General features: G+C 44.7%; 5 protein-coding genes across 5 annotated transcripts; 3 read left to right on the plus strand and 2 right to left on the minus strand.

Annotated features, from left to right (window-relative positions):
• Positions 1-371: 371 nt before the first annotated feature.
• Positions 372-3,480, minus strand: psmb8a (proteasome 20S subunit beta 8A). The gene is made up of 6 exons (XM_084032044.1): positions 3,120-3,480; positions 2,714-2,855; positions 2,444-2,555; positions 1,973-2,102; positions 1,374-1,578; positions 372-718 (listed from the first exon to the last, which is right to left on the minus strand). Exons 1-6 carry the CDS (start codon positions 3,267-3,269, stop codon positions 630-632), a joined length of 828 nt encoding a protein of 275 aa, XP_083888170.1. The 5' UTR covers positions 3,270-3,480; the 3' UTR covers positions 372-629.
• A 573-nt stretch (positions 3,481-4,053) lies between these two features.
• LOC311027863 (proteasome subunit beta type-7-like) lies at positions 4,054-6,576 on the minus strand. Its single transcript, XM_084032045.1, has 8 exons — positions 6,442-6,576; positions 6,232-6,316; positions 5,716-5,813; positions 5,320-5,460; positions 5,041-5,156; positions 4,854-4,912; positions 4,443-4,594; positions 4,054-4,214 (listed from the first exon to the last, which is right to left on the minus strand). The coding sequence occupies exons 1-8, from the start codon at positions 6,501-6,503 to the stop codon at positions 4,103-4,105; spliced, it is 825 nt and encodes a 274-aa protein (XP_083888171.1). The 5' UTR covers positions 6,504-6,576; the 3' UTR covers positions 4,054-4,102.
• LOC311027864 (proteasome subunit beta type-6-B like protein-like) lies at positions 6,548-9,321 on the plus strand (the record flags this gene model as incomplete). The annotated part of the gene is made up of 6 exons (XM_084032046.1): positions 6,548-6,664; positions 7,056-7,126; positions 7,724-7,855; positions 7,968-8,097; positions 8,204-8,348; positions 8,942-9,321. 6 exons carry the CDS (start codon positions 6,548-6,550, stop codon positions 9,067-9,069), a joined length of 723 nt encoding a protein of 240 aa, XP_083888172.1. The 3' UTR covers positions 9,070-9,321.
• A 417-nt stretch (positions 9,322-9,738) lies between these two features.
• psmb9a (proteasome 20S subunit beta 9a) lies at positions 9,739-11,921 on the plus strand. The gene is made up of 6 exons (XM_084032047.1): positions 9,739-9,940; positions 10,030-10,097; positions 10,543-10,674; positions 11,066-11,195; positions 11,439-11,580; positions 11,704-11,921. The coding sequence occupies exons 1-6, from the start codon at positions 9,890-9,892 to the stop codon at positions 11,829-11,831; spliced, it is 651 nt and encodes a 216-aa protein (XP_083888173.1). The 5' UTR covers positions 9,739-9,889; the 3' UTR covers positions 11,832-11,921.
• A 215-nt stretch (positions 11,922-12,136) lies between these two features.
• Positions 12,137-16,761, plus strand: tap2a (transporter associated with antigen processing, subunit type a). The gene is made up of 11 exons (XM_084032034.1): positions 12,137-12,683; positions 12,947-13,061; positions 13,147-13,277; positions 13,695-13,900; positions 14,004-14,201; positions 14,349-14,477; positions 14,681-14,869; positions 15,022-15,195; positions 15,446-15,605; positions 15,769-15,905; positions 16,169-16,761. The coding sequence occupies exons 1-11, from the start codon at positions 12,182-12,184 to the stop codon at positions 16,388-16,390; spliced, it is 2,163 nt and encodes a 720-aa protein (XP_083888160.1). The 5' UTR covers positions 12,137-12,181; the 3' UTR covers positions 16,391-16,761.
• The last annotated feature ends 3,580 nt before the right edge of the window (positions 16,762-20,341 follow it).

Consider the following 20,341-nt stretch of genomic DNA (forward strand, 5'->3'; position numbering starts at 1 on the left):
GGTTTGGCACTTCCTGTGTGTTTGTGATCACATTTCACGCCCAGAGATAATGAAACACATACTTCTCAGCTCAACATAAGAAAAAACAACAACTATTATTTATGTTGTACACCATCAATAAACACGTTTTACTCTAAACTACCTCTAAATCAAATTCTTCTCATGTTCAGTGACATAGAGCCTCACTCAGTTTTGTATCTGACTCTTTATACCATAAAGCAACATCATGTAAAAATTGTTCAGGAAAGAGCAATGGGTGGAACAGCTCTTTATGTGGAGCTGTGTGTAGCTGAGATTATTTTAACACCAACACAAAATACAACACCATTTATAGTTCCTCCATTACATGATATAAAGAACAATAAGCAAACAAAGATCTTAACAATTTAATGGCAGAGTTTAGGTTCATCTGTAAGGAAATACATGTTTTACATGGTAATTAATATCTATCTCATATCCATAATCACACACGCTTCCTTACACACTCTGCTGTGACACAAAGTGAAGTCGTTCATTCACGAAAGCAACCATTCAGTTACATTTTTAAAGAAACTCTCTTGACATAGTTGAGTTGCAATCATTTTGGAAACAAACGCATCGTTGTGCTGATCCGGGTTCAAGGGTCAAACTCAGAACATTCCCTTCCTGTAGCGGTGGATCAACTCTGATACGTCTTCCTTACACACCTTTATCCAGCCGTCCTCCTGCATGTGGTACACTGGAGACACACACACACACACACACACACACACGTTACCACAAAAACATTTATGGACTTATACATTCAGTCTGTGAATTATTATTCCTTTGCACATTTAGCCTCTATTTCACAGTAGAGACGTGACAGGAAATGGAGGATCGGATTTGGGAAATGAAGTCAGTCCAGAACCAGGTTTCAGGTCATAGGTTGACTCAGTACTTTGATATGAGCTTGTTTTTTGTTTCTAAGCGTTTATTTTATGTCTAGTTTTGTAGTGTGTGTGGTTTATGATTGTAGGAGAGCCCTTATATGTGTGTGTTCTTCTTAATGTTATTATTTTTATTGTTTTATGTCATTAAGGTTATTCTATTCTACTATCATGGCTTTTGTTTATATATATTTATTTATGTTTAAATGCCTGTTCATTGTGTTAAACATGTTTTTGAGTCTGTGGAGTTGAGGATGACGGGAACACCATTCGAATGGTGATGGATAAAAAGGGAAATTACAGTTTTAACAGAAAACCAATATGTGAATCTTGTGGTGGAACTAGAGGGAAAGTCAGCAAAATAAAAAAAAGAGGATATATCCTTTGGAATGTCTGTGAAAAGAAATGTCCAAATTGTTGATTTAAGTCTGAACCAAAGAGGACCCTCTCAGCGTATATACTCACTGTTGACCACCCCTCCAGAGTAGGCGTCCCTGTGTGTAGCGTGAGTGATGCCCCGGCGGCCCAGCTCGTATGCCTCCTCCACCGTCATGTCTTCACGGTAGCCGCTGTCCACCACCCCGTAGGCGAAGCTGCTGCCGCAGCCGGTGGAGAACATACGGCCAGACAGACGCGTCCCATTGTCATCCACATAGTACAGACCGGGGCCCTGGGGAGCACACGGTCAGGGAAATACCATTTTTTACACAACACAAGCGTACATTACTACGCTAGATGTGTGACAATAACGGACTAATGTTTTCAAATGTAACAAGCTGCTCCATCACTGAGTGTGAACCTCACTATTAAATAAATGGTAGGCTACTTTCAGGCATGAATTTTGTGTCCGAATCCAGCATCCATCCTTCCAAAAGGAACATAAAACATCAAAATCAAGCTTCCTGAGTCCTACACTCACCTGACCTGTAGTGTAATGTCTATTTTAGGCTCTGCTTCACAGAAAGTGACACAAAAATAAGATTATAATGCTGTCAGTGCAGATTGTAAGACTCTCTCTCACACACACACACACACACACACACACACACACACACACAGCTGACCTCTTTGTCCCATCCACAGATCATGCTTCCCATAGAGAGGCCCATGCCTCTGTAACCCAGCATCATGTTAGACAGCAGCTTGGAGGCAGCAGCCACCGAGATCCTTTGGTTGTTCCTCAGCCTGTACAGCCTGCATGGACGGAATAATAAAATAAAGGTAGTCGACCTCTTTTATAACGTATGAATTAGCTTATAAACATTGACTTTTGATGCATTTATTTTATTGTGGATGTATTCTTCTAAAAACAGCCACTCATGTGGCGGTTTACATCCGTGCCTGTTCAAAATGACATCACTGAATCATTTTAACCTATTAGATAATTTCCTGAGATATGGCGTGAACTGTAAAACTAAATCAGAGCTCTCTCTCTTGTTCTCTCCTTTTGGACTGACCATGTTTTACTCGGCATGTGAATGCAACTTCCTAACGTACTTTTCATTCACAGATACGTAGAAGATGACGTGACAGACCTGCACTCTTTGGCCAGGAGTCTCTCCCAGTACTGACAGTCTGCAGCGCTGCCCGACATGGTGCCCAGCAGGTAGGGGTTGATCTCTATGACCTTGTTGACGTCGTTGGATGCTGCAGAGCCGTGACACACACACACACACACACACACACACACACACACACACACACACACACATGCAGGTTGAAGCATGATGAAACCCCATGTTTTATACATGATACAGTATGTTGAGTTAAATTATAAAGTTCATGCTTTAGTCGTGCTTATTTACCCAAGTAACGGCCTGCTGAGGCTCTGGAGTCCACAGCCACGATGACCCCATGTCTGAACTTGAAGGCCAGGGTGGTCGTACCGTGGTTCAGGTCTATACTGACGCCTCCGTCACGGTTGCAGGATTTGAGAAACGCTGAGGGCTAAAAAATGAAATCAAAGAAGGCATCAAGATGCGTAATGGCACAGCACGTGTGTGTACAAGAGAACATGATAGTAATAATTTAATATTCTAACACAATAACTGCTGATACTTAACATAAATGGATGCTATGACGTGTTATAAGATGCAAACACGCCACACACTGAAAAGCACAGACGCGTAAAGTAAGTTGAAGCAGCGCGTCTGACGCTTCATTCATGTGTGTCCCATCGTAATGGCAGTAGTTTGATGAAAGGACACTCACGTCAACACCCAGAGGGACAGCGAATTCTGGAGTTTTGGTCCCGAAGCTGTAGTGGTTGGTTCGGTCGACGAGATGCGTCTGTCCCGCCGGGAACATCTGCCCGCGGAGTTCATCGTAAGGCTTAAAACCAGTCACTTGGAAAAGAGCCATGTTGTATTGTGAACAGTGTAGAATTAGAATCGATAGTTGAGGTGGTGAGTTTCCCAAAAAGGACGAGGGCGACGGACAAAGCGTCGTACGCAGCGAAGAATTCGAAAGTGAAAGAGTTTCAAAGCTCTTTTATTGTAATCCGTGTCCCGAATGCAAAATCAACCAGCTGCACGAAATCTATTAATTCAAATGTTTGACAACTCCTGCTGTTGTTTTTCTTAAATTACAATTCAATTGTTCAAAATATAAAATACTCCCTGATAATTTGACTGAAAATAAAATAAAAAAATGGCTTGAGCCCGCATAAACCAATAGGAAAGCGCTACAGGTGTCTCGTCATCAGTCTCTAAGAGGAAACGCAGCACGCAGGTTTGGGGAAGAGATGTAGGTTACATCAACTTCCCCGTGTCAGAGGGCTATGCAGCAACCATTTTGGCCAATTCCAACTCAATGTAACATTAAGTTACATTAGTGATGTTAGTTTGCATATGTCATAATTGTCATATTCATAAATAATAATAAAACAAATCATTAGGTTGATGACGTGTAGCACAAAACAAAAATGCGGCTGCTTGGGCTTTAAAATACTGCATTCAGTAAACAAATACAAAACTTTAAAATAAATTTGCCTAATTCAATGTTATTTTTCTGAAAATATTATTCCATATTGTAAAAATATGAGTCTTCTCATTATGGCGGAGCCTAATAGCAGCACAGAAACCATGATGACAATGCTGATCACATGTTAGATGCTACTCATATTTAAAAAGCTGGAGACCAACGATGAAATGAAAGTCATTTTATTGTTAAAGGCTGTGACTGTGTGTCGTGGCTCAGGCTGTATCCATCTGCTGCACCGTCTCCTGGACCACCTCCAGCTGGAGGCGGACTACGGCCTCGGTCAGAACCGGGGTCGTGCCCGGACCGTATTTGTATCTGCTTTTCCTAGGAGAGGGTAAGAGATGGAGGTTGATCAATCAAAAGGCAAGTCTATCGATGGAGCTGTGATTTCAGACGGACGGTCGGCATCACGGATGAAAACAGGCGTCTAAGAGAGCGGTGCCGGCGTGACGCCATGCTGGCTGGACCTTTTCACACAGACAGACATGGTTCAACACCACATCTCTTCTTTGAAGGCTCCGTCCAGACAGCAGATCTGGATTGAAGTCCTACCTGTTGTCTTTGTACTCTGAGACCTGGTAGGGTCTGACGTAGTCCACTCCTTGTTTAGTGATGACGCAAATGTCGATGTTGTTGCCTGAGCCGAGGTCACTCATGATGCCTGCATGGATGGCAACACGCACCAGCTCCTTGGCCTCGTCCAGCTGAGAGTTAGGAGTAATGAGGGGAACGATGGAGAAGAGTTTTAAACACACCTAAATACCCACACTAGTGCAGTCTTTCTATCTGGTCCATAAGGAGGGAAATTCATGGCGTTCATCATGTTTTACAGAGGCTCATTTGGCCTACAGTCCCAACACACTGCAATTCATATTAGTAGTACTTTGTGATCGTGTCTAAACGATCCAGACGAACAGATATGAAGATGATATTTAATTAACAACAGCTGTCCAGGTGGCTTACCTCCAGGTCGGGTTTGTACCCGTCCTCTAGAATCCCAAGAGCAGCCAGATCACCAGATCCTGCACGAAGAAACAGATTGGATGAAGTCTGAGAGTGAAACATTCACATTTTTACAATTTAAGGCACTTCAGCTTTGGCTTCACTTTTCCAAACTGGAGGACCCGCCTGAGTCACGTCACATACATACCCATGGCAAGGTAAGGCATCGTATTGACACTCCCATAGGGCCCCACCGTGTACAGGTGGTTCCCGGTGTGATCTACTCCTCCCAGGATAAGACTGGCACCAATCTGGCCGTGATACCTGAGGGGGAAACCGGATTAACACATAGTTGTTCTAATGAGTTTAACTCATTCACACACCTCAATACAAGACAACAACATTTAAAATCATTAGTAATACAACGTTTAATAAAACCAGATGCTTTATTAGACACTTTAATAGCTTAGCGTTGTGCAACACACACCTGTACAACATATCCTGCAGTATGTTGACGGCCATGACGATACGAGGGTTCCTGCCGCTGTTCAGAGAGAAGATGGCGAGGTTGGAGGAGAGGAGCGCTGTGGTCTTCTCTGTATCTGCTGCTGTTCCTGCTCCACAGCAGCTGCACGGAGAGGAAGGACACACTTTGTAAATGAAGAGACGAGGGGAAATAAAACAAGCTGAAGGGATTCAGTGAAGCCGCACGGCATTCTGGGATGTGGAGGAAATCATTAAGGAGGCCGTTTATGGGAAAATGTGCACCGAACAAGGAAATGACACTTCATCATCAGGATGCGTTCCGTATCACAGACTGGTACCAGAGAGTATTTACAGGACATTTCTACGTTTTATACATATATATCTATAAGACACTTACTATATATTCGGAGCAATGTAGTGGATCTTGGCACACATCTTGTCGGCCACCACTTCACTGGAAGTAGCTCTGGTGTCTGCTCCCAGCACCACCCCATCCTGCACCAGCACACATGGGTCGGCTTCAACCAAGGTCATCATGACATTACCACACAACCACCCTCTGGCTGCCCTTGAGCAAGGCATTCAAGTCTCAGTCTCCAGCGGTGGATGACTGTGAATGCAGCTCCCATCATTGCATTAACTGTATGTTGTGATCAAAGTTAAGCCTGGTGGCGTGCAGGTGAGAACAGGAACGTTTCATTGTGTTTGTAAACTCTCCTGGTCTGTTCAGTGATGCACTGATGGAGTTAAAGATCATTCTGGTATACTATATATATATATATATATATATATATATATATATATATATATATGTGTGTGTGTGTTTGTAAACTCTCCTGGTCTGTTCAGTGATGGAAGTTAAAGATCATTCTGGTATACTATATATATATATATATGGAAGCTTCATACTCGCCTTGAACACCAGTCCTGCTATGGTGGTGCCTGTTTTCAGGGGTTTAGGTGTCTGTCCATCAAAACGAGCCTCCAAATCAGCGTTCCTTGATCAACATCAGGGACATTTTACTTTCACTTTTGATCGCGCTGACAGCTCACTTTAATTCGGTGTAATCGTTTCTTTCTGGACACAGTCAGCTGCTGAGAAGTCACAAACAGAAGCTCATACCTGTCGGCGTTGTCGAAGTTAAAGCCAGCTGCAGGAGTTTGGAGGACATTTGATAGCGCCATGCTGGAGAGGTACCGGGCAGAGCGACGCTTCTCTGCGCGTCCCGATGCGCCTGGGGTCGCTGTTCCGGCTTCAGCGTCACCTCTCCTCCTTCTCTTTCGGTTCTGGAGTGAAAATGGAGAGACGCTGCTCGGACTGGCGCGTGAAAGGAGTCAGCACAGGGGTGAGTAGACCCGGACCGCTTCACTGGTCTTTATCGAGACTCCTGAGCAGCACTGAAGCTCATTCAACGACCGACTGGATCGAGAAAAAAACAACGTGGGATCACAGCGACTGTACAACTCGCGTGTTTATTATCAGTCAGTTGTTTCCGTGTTTGAACGAGTTTAGTCTTTATATCTACAAACAACTATATTCATTTAAAACCAATTCCTTGACAGAACTCTAAATCCCATAATTCATAGCCTTGCTCCGTCTGCTGGATGGACAGGAAGCCGTGAGAAAGAAGACATGTCTGTGATGCTGCTTCACCCAGTTTAACATGGCAGTACTTCCTCCAGGCTGGAGGATGAACACGTATCTCCAACCACACTCTGCTCCTCTCCCCTCCTCAGACCACCATCCTGGCTGCCACCTTTGATGGGGGGGTCGTGATCGGCTCAGATTCCAGGGCCTCCATGGGAGGGTGAGGGTGCAACGCTGAAGTTGACTTGATTGTGAATCGCAGAGGTCTTCAACGTTTTTACGGCCAAAGAACCTTATTATACATCCTATAAAATGATGTATTTAAATAATAATGTGTAGTGCAGCCTATAGTACCGTGTATACAAGTACTTTGTAATGATGTATGTATACAATGCTGAGACATTAAGTTAATATTTGTTGATAGATTCATATATTTATAGAACATATTTTAATTCTATATCTGAATTTCACTTAATAGGAAGATTCATATTTGCTTATTATAGTTTTATTCATGTTAATATGTATTTTTTGGACTCACTGAAACATGAGTAGGATGGTGATGTGTTGTAAGCCGGCCTGCTTCTTGACCTCTTTGATTAGAATCTGGTGGTCAAAGGTCACCGTGACTTCACAAAACACAGTTTTGGACTCAATAATTCATATGCAAATTTAAAAGTTTCACACAAATGTCTAACTGGACGAGACGAAGACGTGATGACATTTTGGACAGAATGGATGTGAACTACTTGACTGGTGGAGGAATACAAGCAGGCGGTGATCCCAGTCCCTTCATCTCACTGTCTCCGTGTCTCCTCAGGGAATATGTCTCATCTAAGACCATCAACAAGGTGATTCAGGTTCATGACCAGATCTTCTGCTGCATGGCCGGCTCCCTCGCCGACGCTCAGGCCGTCACCAAGGCTGCAAAGTTCCACCTGTCCTTCCACAGGTGCCAACACACTCATGGACACGTTATTCCACCAGTATGCACTCAGAGACAACATGTTCATTACGATGACATCATAGTTTATTCATTCCCCCCCCTCCCCCCTAACCCACAGTGTCCAGATGGAGACCCCTCCTCTGGTGAAAGCAGCAGCATCAGTGCTGAAAGACCTGTGTTACAAAAACAGGGACGAGCTGCAGGCCGGCTTCATCACAGCAGGCTGGGACAGGAAGGAAGGCCCACAGGTAGCAGTGATGATGATGATGATGATGATGATGATGATGATGATGATGATAGCAGGAAGTCCACCGTGCTGCCTACAGCTCTCTATAATCCTCCGTCCTCCTCCAGGTGTACGTCGTGTCTCTAGGCGGGATGTTGATCCGTCAGCCGGTTACCATCGGTGGCTCAGGCAGCACGTACATCTACGGCTACGTCGACGCCAAATACAAGCCCAACATGAGCCGAGAGGAATGCCTACAGTTTGCCACTAACGGTACTGGTTGGATTGGTTTACTTGTGTAACCAAACCTACATCTGTTCGTCCGTTGTTAGTCAGGATTTGAGTTTTGGGGGAGAGTTCGGGTTGTGATTCCACACAAATGAAAATAAATAGAAGAATAGAGAATAAGAGTTCAGTAGATGTTTGCTTGCTTTGTAATAGTTGGCTTTCACAGCTCAGGGCCCTAACAGCATAGAGAGATAACTCGGTTGTCATGGAGACGAAAGTATGAACATTTAAAGTGAAATGAAAGGTTGAATAGAGAAGTTAAGACACGCCCCTTCCTGTGTTCCCCATTCAACCTTATTTCATAGAAAATATTCACGGCAGTCAAAAGCCAGAGATAAAGTGTTTTATACAAAATGACTCTTAAAGTGACGAACATTGTGTGTAATTGTCTCCTGCTGTTGACTTCTGTACATATTGTTCTGTTTGTCTTCAGTATAAAGAGCTTCCATTCAGATTATGAGGTCTTCATTATGAGAAAGAGTTCAGGCTGAATGTTTGTTGGTGACTTGGTGTTTGTTAGGAGGTGATAAATGCTTGTTCAACTCCTCCTCCTTTAACCCGTCTCTCCTCCTCCTCAGCTCTAGCTCTGGCCATGGGCAGAGACAACGTCAGCGGGGGCGTGGCTCACCTGGTGGTGGTCACGGCAACCGGGGTGGAGCATGTGGTTGTCCCCGGTAACAAGCTGCCCAAGTTCCACAATGAGTGACCTCATTTGAACCACCGATTCATTTGTTTTCCTGTTACGGCGACTGGGATGTAACAAACAACACACGACCTGGAGAACAAGTCAGACACGTGGAGATTCATTTGTTTCCTGCTAATGAAAGCGTTCTGATGGTGCAGACTAGTTTAGAATCCTTCCATCATAAATAAGGTTCTCTGTGCCCAGATCACATTTTATGTTTTTATTAATGTATGGAAATGTGTGATTTATGAATAAACATTTTCCAAACCCTCATTGTTCATCGTCTCTCTTTACTTGTTGCTGTTGCACAATATCATATGCAGGTTTTAAAATGTTCTGGTCTGATAGCCTCTCCTGTGGATTATAGTGTTTTGTGGTAGTGGAATTACTTTAGATATGTCTAATTCATGCTCAAAGACAAGGTGTTGAAAAGTGTTGACATTCAGGCTCAGAATGAAAAAAAAAAAAGCTTATTTGAAGAACACAAAAACAGCATTGAGCTCCATAACATTGTGTGTTTTCTTATTATGCAAATAAACCGTTCTTATTTCTTGGTAAAAGCTACACACACACTTTTTTTTACAACAGTTTCATAAATTATGCTTTTATATTTCAAAAAAAGGTGCCAGTGTGAATGGAGAACACGATCCTCGGTGAACTGAAATGTGCGCAGCTCTTTAGAGAGGAGGAACAACGTCACTTTCGATTTCGGGAAAAGATGGAGTCCGTCTGACGTGTGACTGAACCCGGAGAATAGATTTACTGCTGTAAGGCACCAGAACACTTGAGAAAGCCTTTCCGTCGCTGCAGACTGTGGTTGTTGTCGTCACAGAGAGTCGGTATGTTGGGAGACGCGGGGCCGGAGTGGTTGTCCGAGGAGGTGAAGACCGGAGTGAGTACAACCCTCTTTTAGACTTTATGGTTTATCGGGCGCCGCATGCACGACAGATAAGTCTCATCTGCTCTCACTCCTGTTTGTAGACCACCATCATCGCTATAGAGTTTAACGGAGGGGTCGTTCTGGGCTCCGATTCCCGAGTGTCTGCAGGGTGAGTTCGTGCGTCTGCGCGTCCACTTCTATCCGCATAATACCAGCATGATCTTCACTCAGACACCAGCTTCTCTTCCCAAACCCTCCTGCCTCTTATTGTCGTTGAACAGAGAACAAGCATTGAGTCAATGAAATGCAGTTTAGTATCAAACCAGAAGTGTAAAAAAAGGTGCGAAGAAATGCTATTTATTTAGTCTTTTCATGCTGTTTTATCACTATTTAAATGCATCAGTAATCACTTTTGACCAGCAATGATTACATTATGTGTCCCAATCAACCAGGTGAAATGAATTCATGCACAACATTTGTTTGGTGCTAGAAAAGATTTGCAAGTTATTCCAACTTCATGGGCGGCCCTGTAGTTACATAACTAGTAGTGTACATGTGAATACACTGAGATACATTATCTGAGATACACACTCCCTCTTCCTCCCTCCATCCAGGGCCTCCGTGGTGAACCGGGTGATGAACAAGCTGTCTCCCCTCCATGACAAGATCTACTGTGCTCTGTCCGGCTCGGCAGCAGACGCCCAGACCATCGCTGAGATAGTCAACTACCAGCTGGATGTCCACAGGTGCAGACAACCTCCAAGGAGATCCACACACGTGTTAACCTTTTTTAGCAAATGTTACTTAATGGAAAAATATAATCAAACTCGCCTTCCTGATCCCAGCCACGTAGAAACATCCCATAACACGAGCGAGGGCTTGCAGTACATGTTGCACCTTTTATGTATTCATATAGAATTGCTCAGATAATTGGGTCCATTGATGGTGAAAATGCTGGACCGGAAGTTTTCTGAAATGTGATGAGAAATTACAGAAAACTCCACTGAATTAATGATTTTGTCTAAAGTCTAACACACACAATTGGAGCTGCTTAAATGTAAAGATATCAGTATCGGCCCTCAAAAGTGTCCATAAGCCTCACCCTGTCACGCTTGATGTTTTCTGTTCCTCTGTCAGCATTGAGATCGATGAGGACCCCCAGGTCCGCTCAGCTGCCACCCTGGTGAGGAACATCTCATACAAGTACAAGGAGGAGCTGTCAGCGCATCTCATTGTGGCCGGCTGGGACAAAAGAGCTGGAGGGCAGGTCAGTGAAATCATTGGCTCCAGTCTTGAGGGACGAGATTCAAGCCTTAAACCAGAAACATTACTGGACAAAGAAGGGGAATTATGTCAAAATGAACATCTGGAACTCAAGTAATCTTGAGGCTGCAGCTGTTTATGTTGTTGTTTTTTATTGCTGCTGGATGCGTTGAATAAAAGAGCCAACACACTTCATACAGGATGACATTGTGGTGTCTCTGTCCTGGTGCCCTTTGACCTCTCCCAGGTGTTTGCAACCCTCAACGGTCTCCTGACAAGGCAGCCTTTTGCAGTAGGCGGCTCCGGCAGCTCGTATGTTTATGGGTATGTTGATGCTGAGTATCGCAAGGGGATGAGCAAGGAAGAGTGCCAGACGTTTGTTGTCAACAGTAAGTTTTTAACCCCTCAGAAATATGTTTCTTTGACAGCTGTGAGCAGCTCTGTTGTGTTTGGTCACGTTATATCAGCTGTTTGACCTGTCATCACCTGTCTCTCTGTTTTCTCTCTCTTAGCTCTGTCTTTGGCAATGAACCGTGACGGCTCCAGTGGGGGCGTGGCTTATATCGTCTCCATTGATGAACAGGGCACAGAGGAGAAAGTCGTTCTGGGAAATGACTTACCCACCTTCTTTGATCAGTGATACTATCTGGAGTCAGCCACTACTGTCCAGCATCCAGTTATATATCTGTACAATCTGGCTCTGTCAACTATTTCAGCTTGTAAAATAAAAGAATAACTGCATGGCTCTATGATTCTCTTATTTCAGGTGTAATATTAGTTAGCATTTGTGTTTGTGTCCTTACAAAGCTGTTTGCTCCCTCACTATATATATGTTTATATATAAGGCGAAAAGGGCAATTAAAAGGAATTCACTTCTACAGTAGAGGTTTCGGGGAACCCTGTGGTCCTGCAGGAAAACGAAACTGAAAGTGGATGCAACATAACAACGCAGCGGCAGAGAGAGCAGGCAGAGCCGACAGAGACGGGAACATGGCGACGGCAACCCGCAGAGTCGCCGCTCTGACTTGTGCGCTTTGCGTCGACCTCTGCGTGTTTTCCTTGTCCGGGTTTCTGCTGAGCCCCGCCGTGTTCGGACGTGTTGCGCGTCTCTGTGTTCTGGCGTCTCTCCGGGTTCTGCTCCTCACGGCGGGGACTCTGCTGAGCCTCGGAGGCGTCAGCCCGGTGTCGCTCCGTGTCATCACGGCGCACAGTCTGCTGCCCGTGGTGCTTGAGATCGGGACCCAGGCGCTCCGCCGCGAGGAGTCCAGATGTGGCGCGTCGGAGGATGTGCGCTGCTGGCTGATGGGAGCCGGAGCGTCGCTGGCTGGCGCGCTGTTCTGGGAAACCACCTTCCCGGACGACGACGACGAAGCCGCCGGGAAAGAGAAGAAGCAGAAAGCAAGAGTGCTTTTTGGGAGAGTCCTGTGTTTGTACAAACCCGAATATCTGCTGCTGCTGGGAGGGCTTGTGATGCTGACGCTGGCTGTTTGCTGTAAGTACAGCAGGTGATGACGACGATGATGATGTCATGCTTTAGTAGAGATGCTAAGGAAATATAAATATCAACTATGAACACAGTGGAAAGTGTTTCTTATACATTTGTTGTCATTATTGGTTTTGTTTGCGTGTATTTTCAACATCATGGCCTTGGAAGAGGGAGTTCTCTGGACCAGGACCATGTTTTCAGCATCATCTAATGCTGATGCATCTTCATCACCGTAAACGTCTGATGCACCTTTGTGTCCCTCTTCTCAGGTGAGATGTTCATCCCCTTCTACACCGGCAGAGTCATCGACATCCTCGGCCGTCAGTACCAGCCCAATGAATTTGTATCGGCGCTCCTCCTCATGGGCCTGTACACTCTGGGGAGGTATGGTTGTTCTCCACACCCAGCGGCATGTGTCTGTGGCTCGCAGGTCATTTCTACACCACTCTCTCCTTTCATGATGTTTCAGCTCTGTGGGTGCCGGCTGCAGAGGGGGGGTGTTACTTTGTGCCATCAGTTCCTTTACATGCAGGATGAAAGTCAAGCTGTTTGAGGCTCTGACCAAACAGGAAGTTGGATTCTTTGAGGCCACAAAGACAGGTAAGGCTTAAAAATGTACTGTATTAATAATTCATGAGTGCACATGAAGGACGACACAATCAGGTTGAGACCAGACGTCCTATAAGACAAGAGGCAGACATGAGACACTGGATGGACCAGGACCAGATCATAGACACACTGCAGAGCAGAGCAGGACATGTGAGGACGTAACAGAACAGGACATGTGAGGACATAACAGAGCAGGACATGTGAGGACGTAACAGAGCAGGACATGTGAGGACGGAACAGAACAGGACATGTGAGGACGTAACAGAGCAGGACATGTGAGGACGGAACAGAGCAGGACATGTGAGGACGGAACAGGACATGTGAGGACGGAACAGAGCAGGACATGTGAGGACGGAACAGAGCAGAACGTGACAGAATGTAACAGAACAAGGTCTTTTCATCTTCTAGGTGAAATCACATCCAGGTTGTCTAGAGACACCACTTTGATGGGAAGAGCTGTCTGTCTGAATGTCAATGTGCTGCTGAGGACCTTCATCAAGACGGTGGGCATGATCTCCCTGATGATGAGCCTTTCATGGAAGCTCACATTCCTCGTGTTGATGGAGACGCCGATCACTGGCCTCATCCAGAACATCTATGACAGACGCTACCAGGTGTGTCATAGACTCGCTGAGTGTTTCCACAAATGTAACGTATTAAACCTTTAAAACGTGGGATGAAAGCGAGTTTCCTCGTCCGTATTTATTCCTCCCTCAGCGGCTGTCTCTGGAAGTGCAGGACTCCATGGCTCTGGCAAATGAGGTTGCGAATGAGGTGCTATCTGGTGTTCATGTGGTACGGAGCTTTAATGCAGAAAAGCACGAGGCCCGTCGCTATGACAACAGCTTGATGGTCACACACGGCCTCAAGACCCGCCGGGACACTGTGAGAGCTGTTTACCTGCTGGCACGGAGGGTGAGAAGTTTGTAATATGTGGTTGAATTAGGTGTCATTGAATATCACTTTATTTAACAGTAGTTCTTCCTGTGTGTGTGTGTGTGTGTGTGTGTGTGTGTGTGTGTGTGTGTGTGTGTGTGTGTGTGTGTGTGTGTGTGTCTACAGTTGACAGGGTTGGGCATGACGGTGTTCATGTTGTACTACGGCAGGCTGTTTATCCAGAGTGGACAGATGACGACTGGCAACCTGGTCTCCTTCATCCTCTACCAGTCAGATCTGGGAGACAACATCAGGGTGTGGAACTGCTTTTAAGATTTATAGAGATTTAAGAGTAAACAGATACATGTTTTGAGGTTGCTTTTAATACAAGAGTATGAGTTTCCATGTCCTCAGGAAGGATATGTCAGTGACTCATAGCTTTGTAGGATTTCTATTGACTCCATCAATGAAAACAGTGTTTAAAGAGCTCAGTTTTGTGACATCTTGTCATGTTTTAGACGCTAACCTACATCTTTGGCGACATGCTGAACTCGGTGGGGGCTGCTGGGAAAGTGTTTGAGTATCTGGACAGGAAACCTCAGGTCAGCATGGACGGGAAACTCAAGCCTGATCAGCTGAAAGGACACGTCAGTTTCCGCCGGCTCAACTTTGCCTATCCTTTATACCCCAACAAAACGGTGCTGCAGGTGAGTGCTGGCTGGCTGGCAGACAAGGGGACAGCTTTAGCTTTAGCTTGTGTTAAAATAACATGACTGCACCAAAAGTGAATCCTTTACACCGGCGTTCCCTCCCAAGTATTTACAGCTCCCTCTAAACCGTCGTTGTGTCGTCGTTTCAGGACTTTTCTTTGGAGCTGAAGTCCGGTCAGATGACGGCTCTGGTGGGTTCATCTGGAAAAGGGAAAAGCACCTGTGTGAGTCTGCTCCAGCGATTCTATGAGCAGCAGGATGGAGAAATCCTATTGGACAATGAACCACTGAAATCCTATGACCACCGTTTCCTCCACGAGAAGGTAATTCATTGTTACTACGACACGTCTTTTATCATCGGACAATCCTGCAGGAAGATCAGGAAGAAATGAGAAAAAAGAGATGGTAGCCTAGTTAGACCAGAATGCAGTTCCACCACGACACAAGTTGAGTAACGAGCCTGAGGCTGATGAGGAGACTCAGTGAAGAACTTCAGTAAACAACTAAACTGAATGCATCACCTGTAAACTAACAGGATTCAGGAATCTGTAGGCTGATGAGTGTATTTCACAGATTGCAGTGGTGAACCAGGAGCCTGTGCTGTTCTCTGGCTCCATCAGAGACAACATCGCCTACGGGCTTGCTGAATGCTCATTGGATGAAATCCAGGAAGCAGCGCGCAAAGCCAACGCCCATGACTTCATCGAGCAGCTGGAAAAAGGCTACGATACAGGTAACCGTCATCAGTCCCTCTTCATGCTGGTTCACATGCTTGAACGGCGTCCTGGAGACACGAGAGTCGACCCTCGAGTAGCTTTTAAACACTCATATCTGTCTGCATCTGCATCACATCTGGAATCCTCTTATGATTTTATAATGGTCCGTCCTTTTCTCAGAGGTGGGCGAGGGCGGCAAAAATGTAGCCAAGAGCGAGAGGCAGCAGATTGCCATTGCTCGAGCTCTGGTCAGAAAGCCACAGATCCTCATTCTGGATGAGATGAGCAGCTCTCTGGACACCAAGAGTGAATATAAGGTATGTATGTGGTGTTCATCAGGGTTCCCTCCAGGGACTATAGAGTTCTATACCGTCAGATACAGAGTGAGTCATATATAATACATATGTGGAGAAGAAGAACTCATCGATGAATGGTTGAAATGAAAGGCTAAAAACATCCGGTCAGCATTTAATAGAGAAACAGTATAAATAATAAACCTCAACGTTTCTTCTGACATCATTAGCTCTGATTAAAAACGGATAAATGCTGGAAGATGAACGTTGTTATTGATTCTGCACAGATTCAGCAGGCGCTGGCCAGTTGTCCCGACCAGACGCTGCTGGTGGTCGCTCACAAGCTGCAGACCGTGGAGAAGGCAGATCAGATCGTTGTGATCGGGGACGGAGGAGTCCTGGAGCAAGGCACTCACCAGGAACTGATGGACAGGAAGGGGAGCTACTATAGAAGCGTCTGTGGAGGGAAACTCAGCCCAGCGACGGAGCGCGGAGCGGAGCTGATGTAGCTCCGTGTGTTCTGGGAGGAACGTTCTGTGTGTGCTGAACGTGGACAAACAAGCTCACCTGATTAAATGAGTCTTCCTGTATAACTAAGACCTCACTGCAGCGACCGCGGGTTCAAATCCCACCCTTTCTGTGCATCGCCCCCCCCTTCACTCTCACGCTGTCCTCTCTGATTACATTCATAAGTAATACCTGTAATAAACACCTTATTGTTCAATAAATCTGACCTGCATGTTTTCCTGATGTTCTTATTTATTTAGTTGAAATAACCTTCGATATTTCGATGTTGATGGATTTATGTCTGTTTTTATCATTTTCTATTTCATGCTCTTGTCTTTGGAACAAATTAATAAACGTTTAAAGTGACATCAAACAGTTGACGACTTTATTTATTTGTTTATCAGAGCGGTCAAAGGTCGGCAGATAAAAGATTGATCAACATCGTATGACATCTTGGATCATGTGACCTCTGATGACCCCGGCCAGAACAATCAAACCAAACCTGAATGTTGTTGCTTGGATTGTATTTTTCAAGCCTTGCTTCCTTCACAGCTGTGTGTGTGTTCATGCCAGAATGTGTGTGTGGTTCAGTTTGATTCATATTGTTCTGTGGGATGAAAAGGGAGATGACTCTGATTATGGAGATATGTCTGAGCACGGTGGTTGTGAATTTATAATATTGGTGAGTTCTAATCTTTGTGTTTTTTATCGTCTGATCTGATCTGGAAAGTCCCGAACTACCGACGTGTTGTTTTTTTCTGGCAGTGAGTCTTTTTGGAAAGTTGCCCGGTGATTTGTGTCATAAACACACAAAAGGACAGTGAAGTCACATGTGGCCAAACACCAACCACTGCTGACAAAGATCAGGCTCCGCCATTTTGTCAAGACACCTGTGGATCCACAAAATGGTGAGGAAGTCACGTGCAGACAAGTCGGCCATGTGTTGCTCTTGGTGAACGGCCAGGTTGTAGAAACGCACATTCGTGTTGTTCTGGTGTCTGAAAGTGAAGAAGTAGGACGAGCAGCGACAACGAGAGATCTGTAAAAATACGGGGGTTTGACACGTCGACCCAGAATGTGTGCTGGTCCGGCTGAATCCAGATCTGTCGTTGGTCTTCAAAGCTGACAGTTTGGCGATATAATAACCGCGATGATGACTCATCAGAAATTTGGCTGCTTCCTGTCAACGACTGAGCAGCGCTGCAGCGGCATGAGGGCACAACGGGGAAAAGTTGCGGCCATCTTAGGGTGAGACTTAAAAAAAACACAAGGCAAAATGGCCGCCATGTGATAAAATATAGGCTTTAAGGCAAATCAAAGATGATGTAGTGACTGTGGTGTACTAGAGCAGAGCCATGCATCCTGAAGCCTCAGTGTGCACCGTCACATTTACTGCATATGTGAGCGTTTGTGCCCAGAAGCTTCTGCCGAACCAGTTCTGCACCGATCCACTGCAAAGCACCGCCATGCTGCCGATCTGGGAAGTCCCTTCTCTGCCTGCTTTCACTTTCTGTCTTCACTGTGTCGGCTGTTGTGTTGGGAGGCTGCCTGACTCAGCCCAAACACGCAGCATTCCGAAGCATTAGCTGGATGACGCTCCTCAAGAAACGTGGCTTCTGTTGATGACTCCCAGCATGAAGACGAAGAAACGATGCCGGTTTAGCTTCTTTTTCACACCTCATTTCACTTAGTTTGACAGACGTGACGAATGAGTTTGAATAGAAAAGACGTGATCATATTGTATTCTGGTTTGCTTGAGGTAAAGGTGAACATGTGTCTCTAATGTGCAGGGAGATGTTGTACTCTGTCGTATCAGAGCAAACCCCACTGTCTTCTTGTGAATCCCCTAACGTCTCCTGGACGTGGGGCAACATGAACACTTGCATCACTTCTGCAACATCGAACCGTAGCTGTGTGGTTTCCTCAGTCAAAGATAAAGAAGAAGGAAAAAACAAATCAAACACAGCCCACATGATCAGTGGAGGAAAGTCCCCGTTTATTATTACTAAAGCACTAAAATACTGAAGCCTATAAGACAATGTGATGCTGCCCCGGCTGGTTGTATTCGGCACTTCTACCAACAGCCACGTGATTTCCTGGAAACTACCAGGCAGTTTGGTGCAGGGTAGGGGACTCCCATGAGTCCCAGCAAAAGGCTGAATCATTGCTGTAGACTGCCATCTAGTGGAAGAAGTACAAATGTAAAAACCAACCAACAACAAAAACCCTCCCACATACATGTTGGCCATTCAGCAGTGTTGTCATCTAGTAGAATGATCCTCCTTTGAACAGTGTAGGTCCTGTGTTGTGGGCGAGCTCGGTGGGGATGTGTGCAGAATCCACATGAGACCACAAGCTTGTAAGTGCAGAGATGACAGGAAGCCACAGAACCACATGTAGACAAAGAGATCCATTCCTCTGGTTCAATCATGTTGTGGGTTATTCTAGATTGCAGACATACTGTATGACATCTACATGATCTTGTTCGTAAGCAGGTGATGGGATCACAACCACACCGCCACACTGTCTTAGAAATAGATCATTTCATAGATATTTAGATGTTTGAACACCAGTCAGATTCTCCCGACGCCAGCGCTGTCTGGCAGTTTGGCACGAGGGCAACGTCATCAACTTAATACAGAGTTGTGATGAAGAGCAGCAGCTTCATCTCAGGCACTTCCAGTACCAGGCAACCACGTGATTTCCTGTACCTCCTCAGTCTGGTTGAACGGCAACTGTGTGGCAACTGCCATTAGTCCTCTGCAGAACATAGGAATAATAGATCATGAGTGCCCCCTAGTGGGGTGAAATAAGAATGAATTCAGACCGGTTTTGTGATTAAGAGAAACACAGTTCAATATGAAGCATGTTTAGATGGATTGAACTCAATGTAAGAGCATTTATAAAGAAATATTTCTTAAAAGCCATCTGAAAAAGAGATTTAGCAAGAGTGGTATATTCCTAATAAATGTATGTATTTAAACTCAACAGTCTAAAGCCGACTTTATTAAATACTTCAACTTAAAAATAATTAACTGATATAACAGGCTTGTTTTAGTGGTGCAAATGATCCCCATGTCTAGATGAGCAATTTAAAACAATTATTTATCACAAATGTTGTGGACCCTCTGACTCTGACTCACTGCTGACTCACTGCCCTAGAAGGTAGATGGACATGTGGATATATAGTTATTGTATTTGCTATGAATCCAGCTGGTTAATATCTTTGCATTTTTTATTTATACATTTTATTCATATTTAAAAAAAAACAAACATTTTTCTACATCTTCATCTTTACAGGTTTAGCTTTTTACTGCGTTATTATGTATTTATGCCAAACTTTATATTATTTCATTGAGAATACAAATAAAGTTAAAAAAAAAGAGCACTGCATGAACACTAATCACCATCGCTCTTTCAGAATAAAAGTACTGAGGTTATCATCAAACTGTGGCTAACAGGCCACTTTTCATTCAGTTGCTCTGGCTTACACACACACACACACACACACACACACACACACACACACACACACACACACACACACACACACACACACACACTAACAGTGCTGTTTAAAAATAAATAAATAATAATAATACATTTCTTATAAAGTTCACTTCAGTGTCCACTAGGTGGCGACCTAACACAACACATTTCAATAGCCTTCACAGTAGTGACGTGGAGCGGCCACTAGATGGTGCATTCCAATAGTAGACCGGTAATTTAGTGAATTTAAGATAAACCCACAGCTTCTGCTGAAAATGAAAACAGTGTTTTTCTCGATATTTCCATCGGACCATATTAGATTATCAGTGTATGATGTAACCCCTCATGTATGCCATCTGGGCAGGTGTTCTTTCCTCACTAATTAGGACTAATCCCAGAAGATCATCCCTAATTAAAAGCAATCTTGATTCCAGTACAAGGTTTCTTCTTATCTCGGAAGCAGT

This window comes from Eutrigla gurnardus (assembly GCF_963514095.1).
Source record: "Eutrigla gurnardus genome assembly, chromosome: 17".
Classification (NCBI taxonomy): domain Eukaryota; kingdom Metazoa; phylum Chordata; class Actinopteri; order Perciformes; family Triglidae; genus Eutrigla; species Eutrigla gurnardus.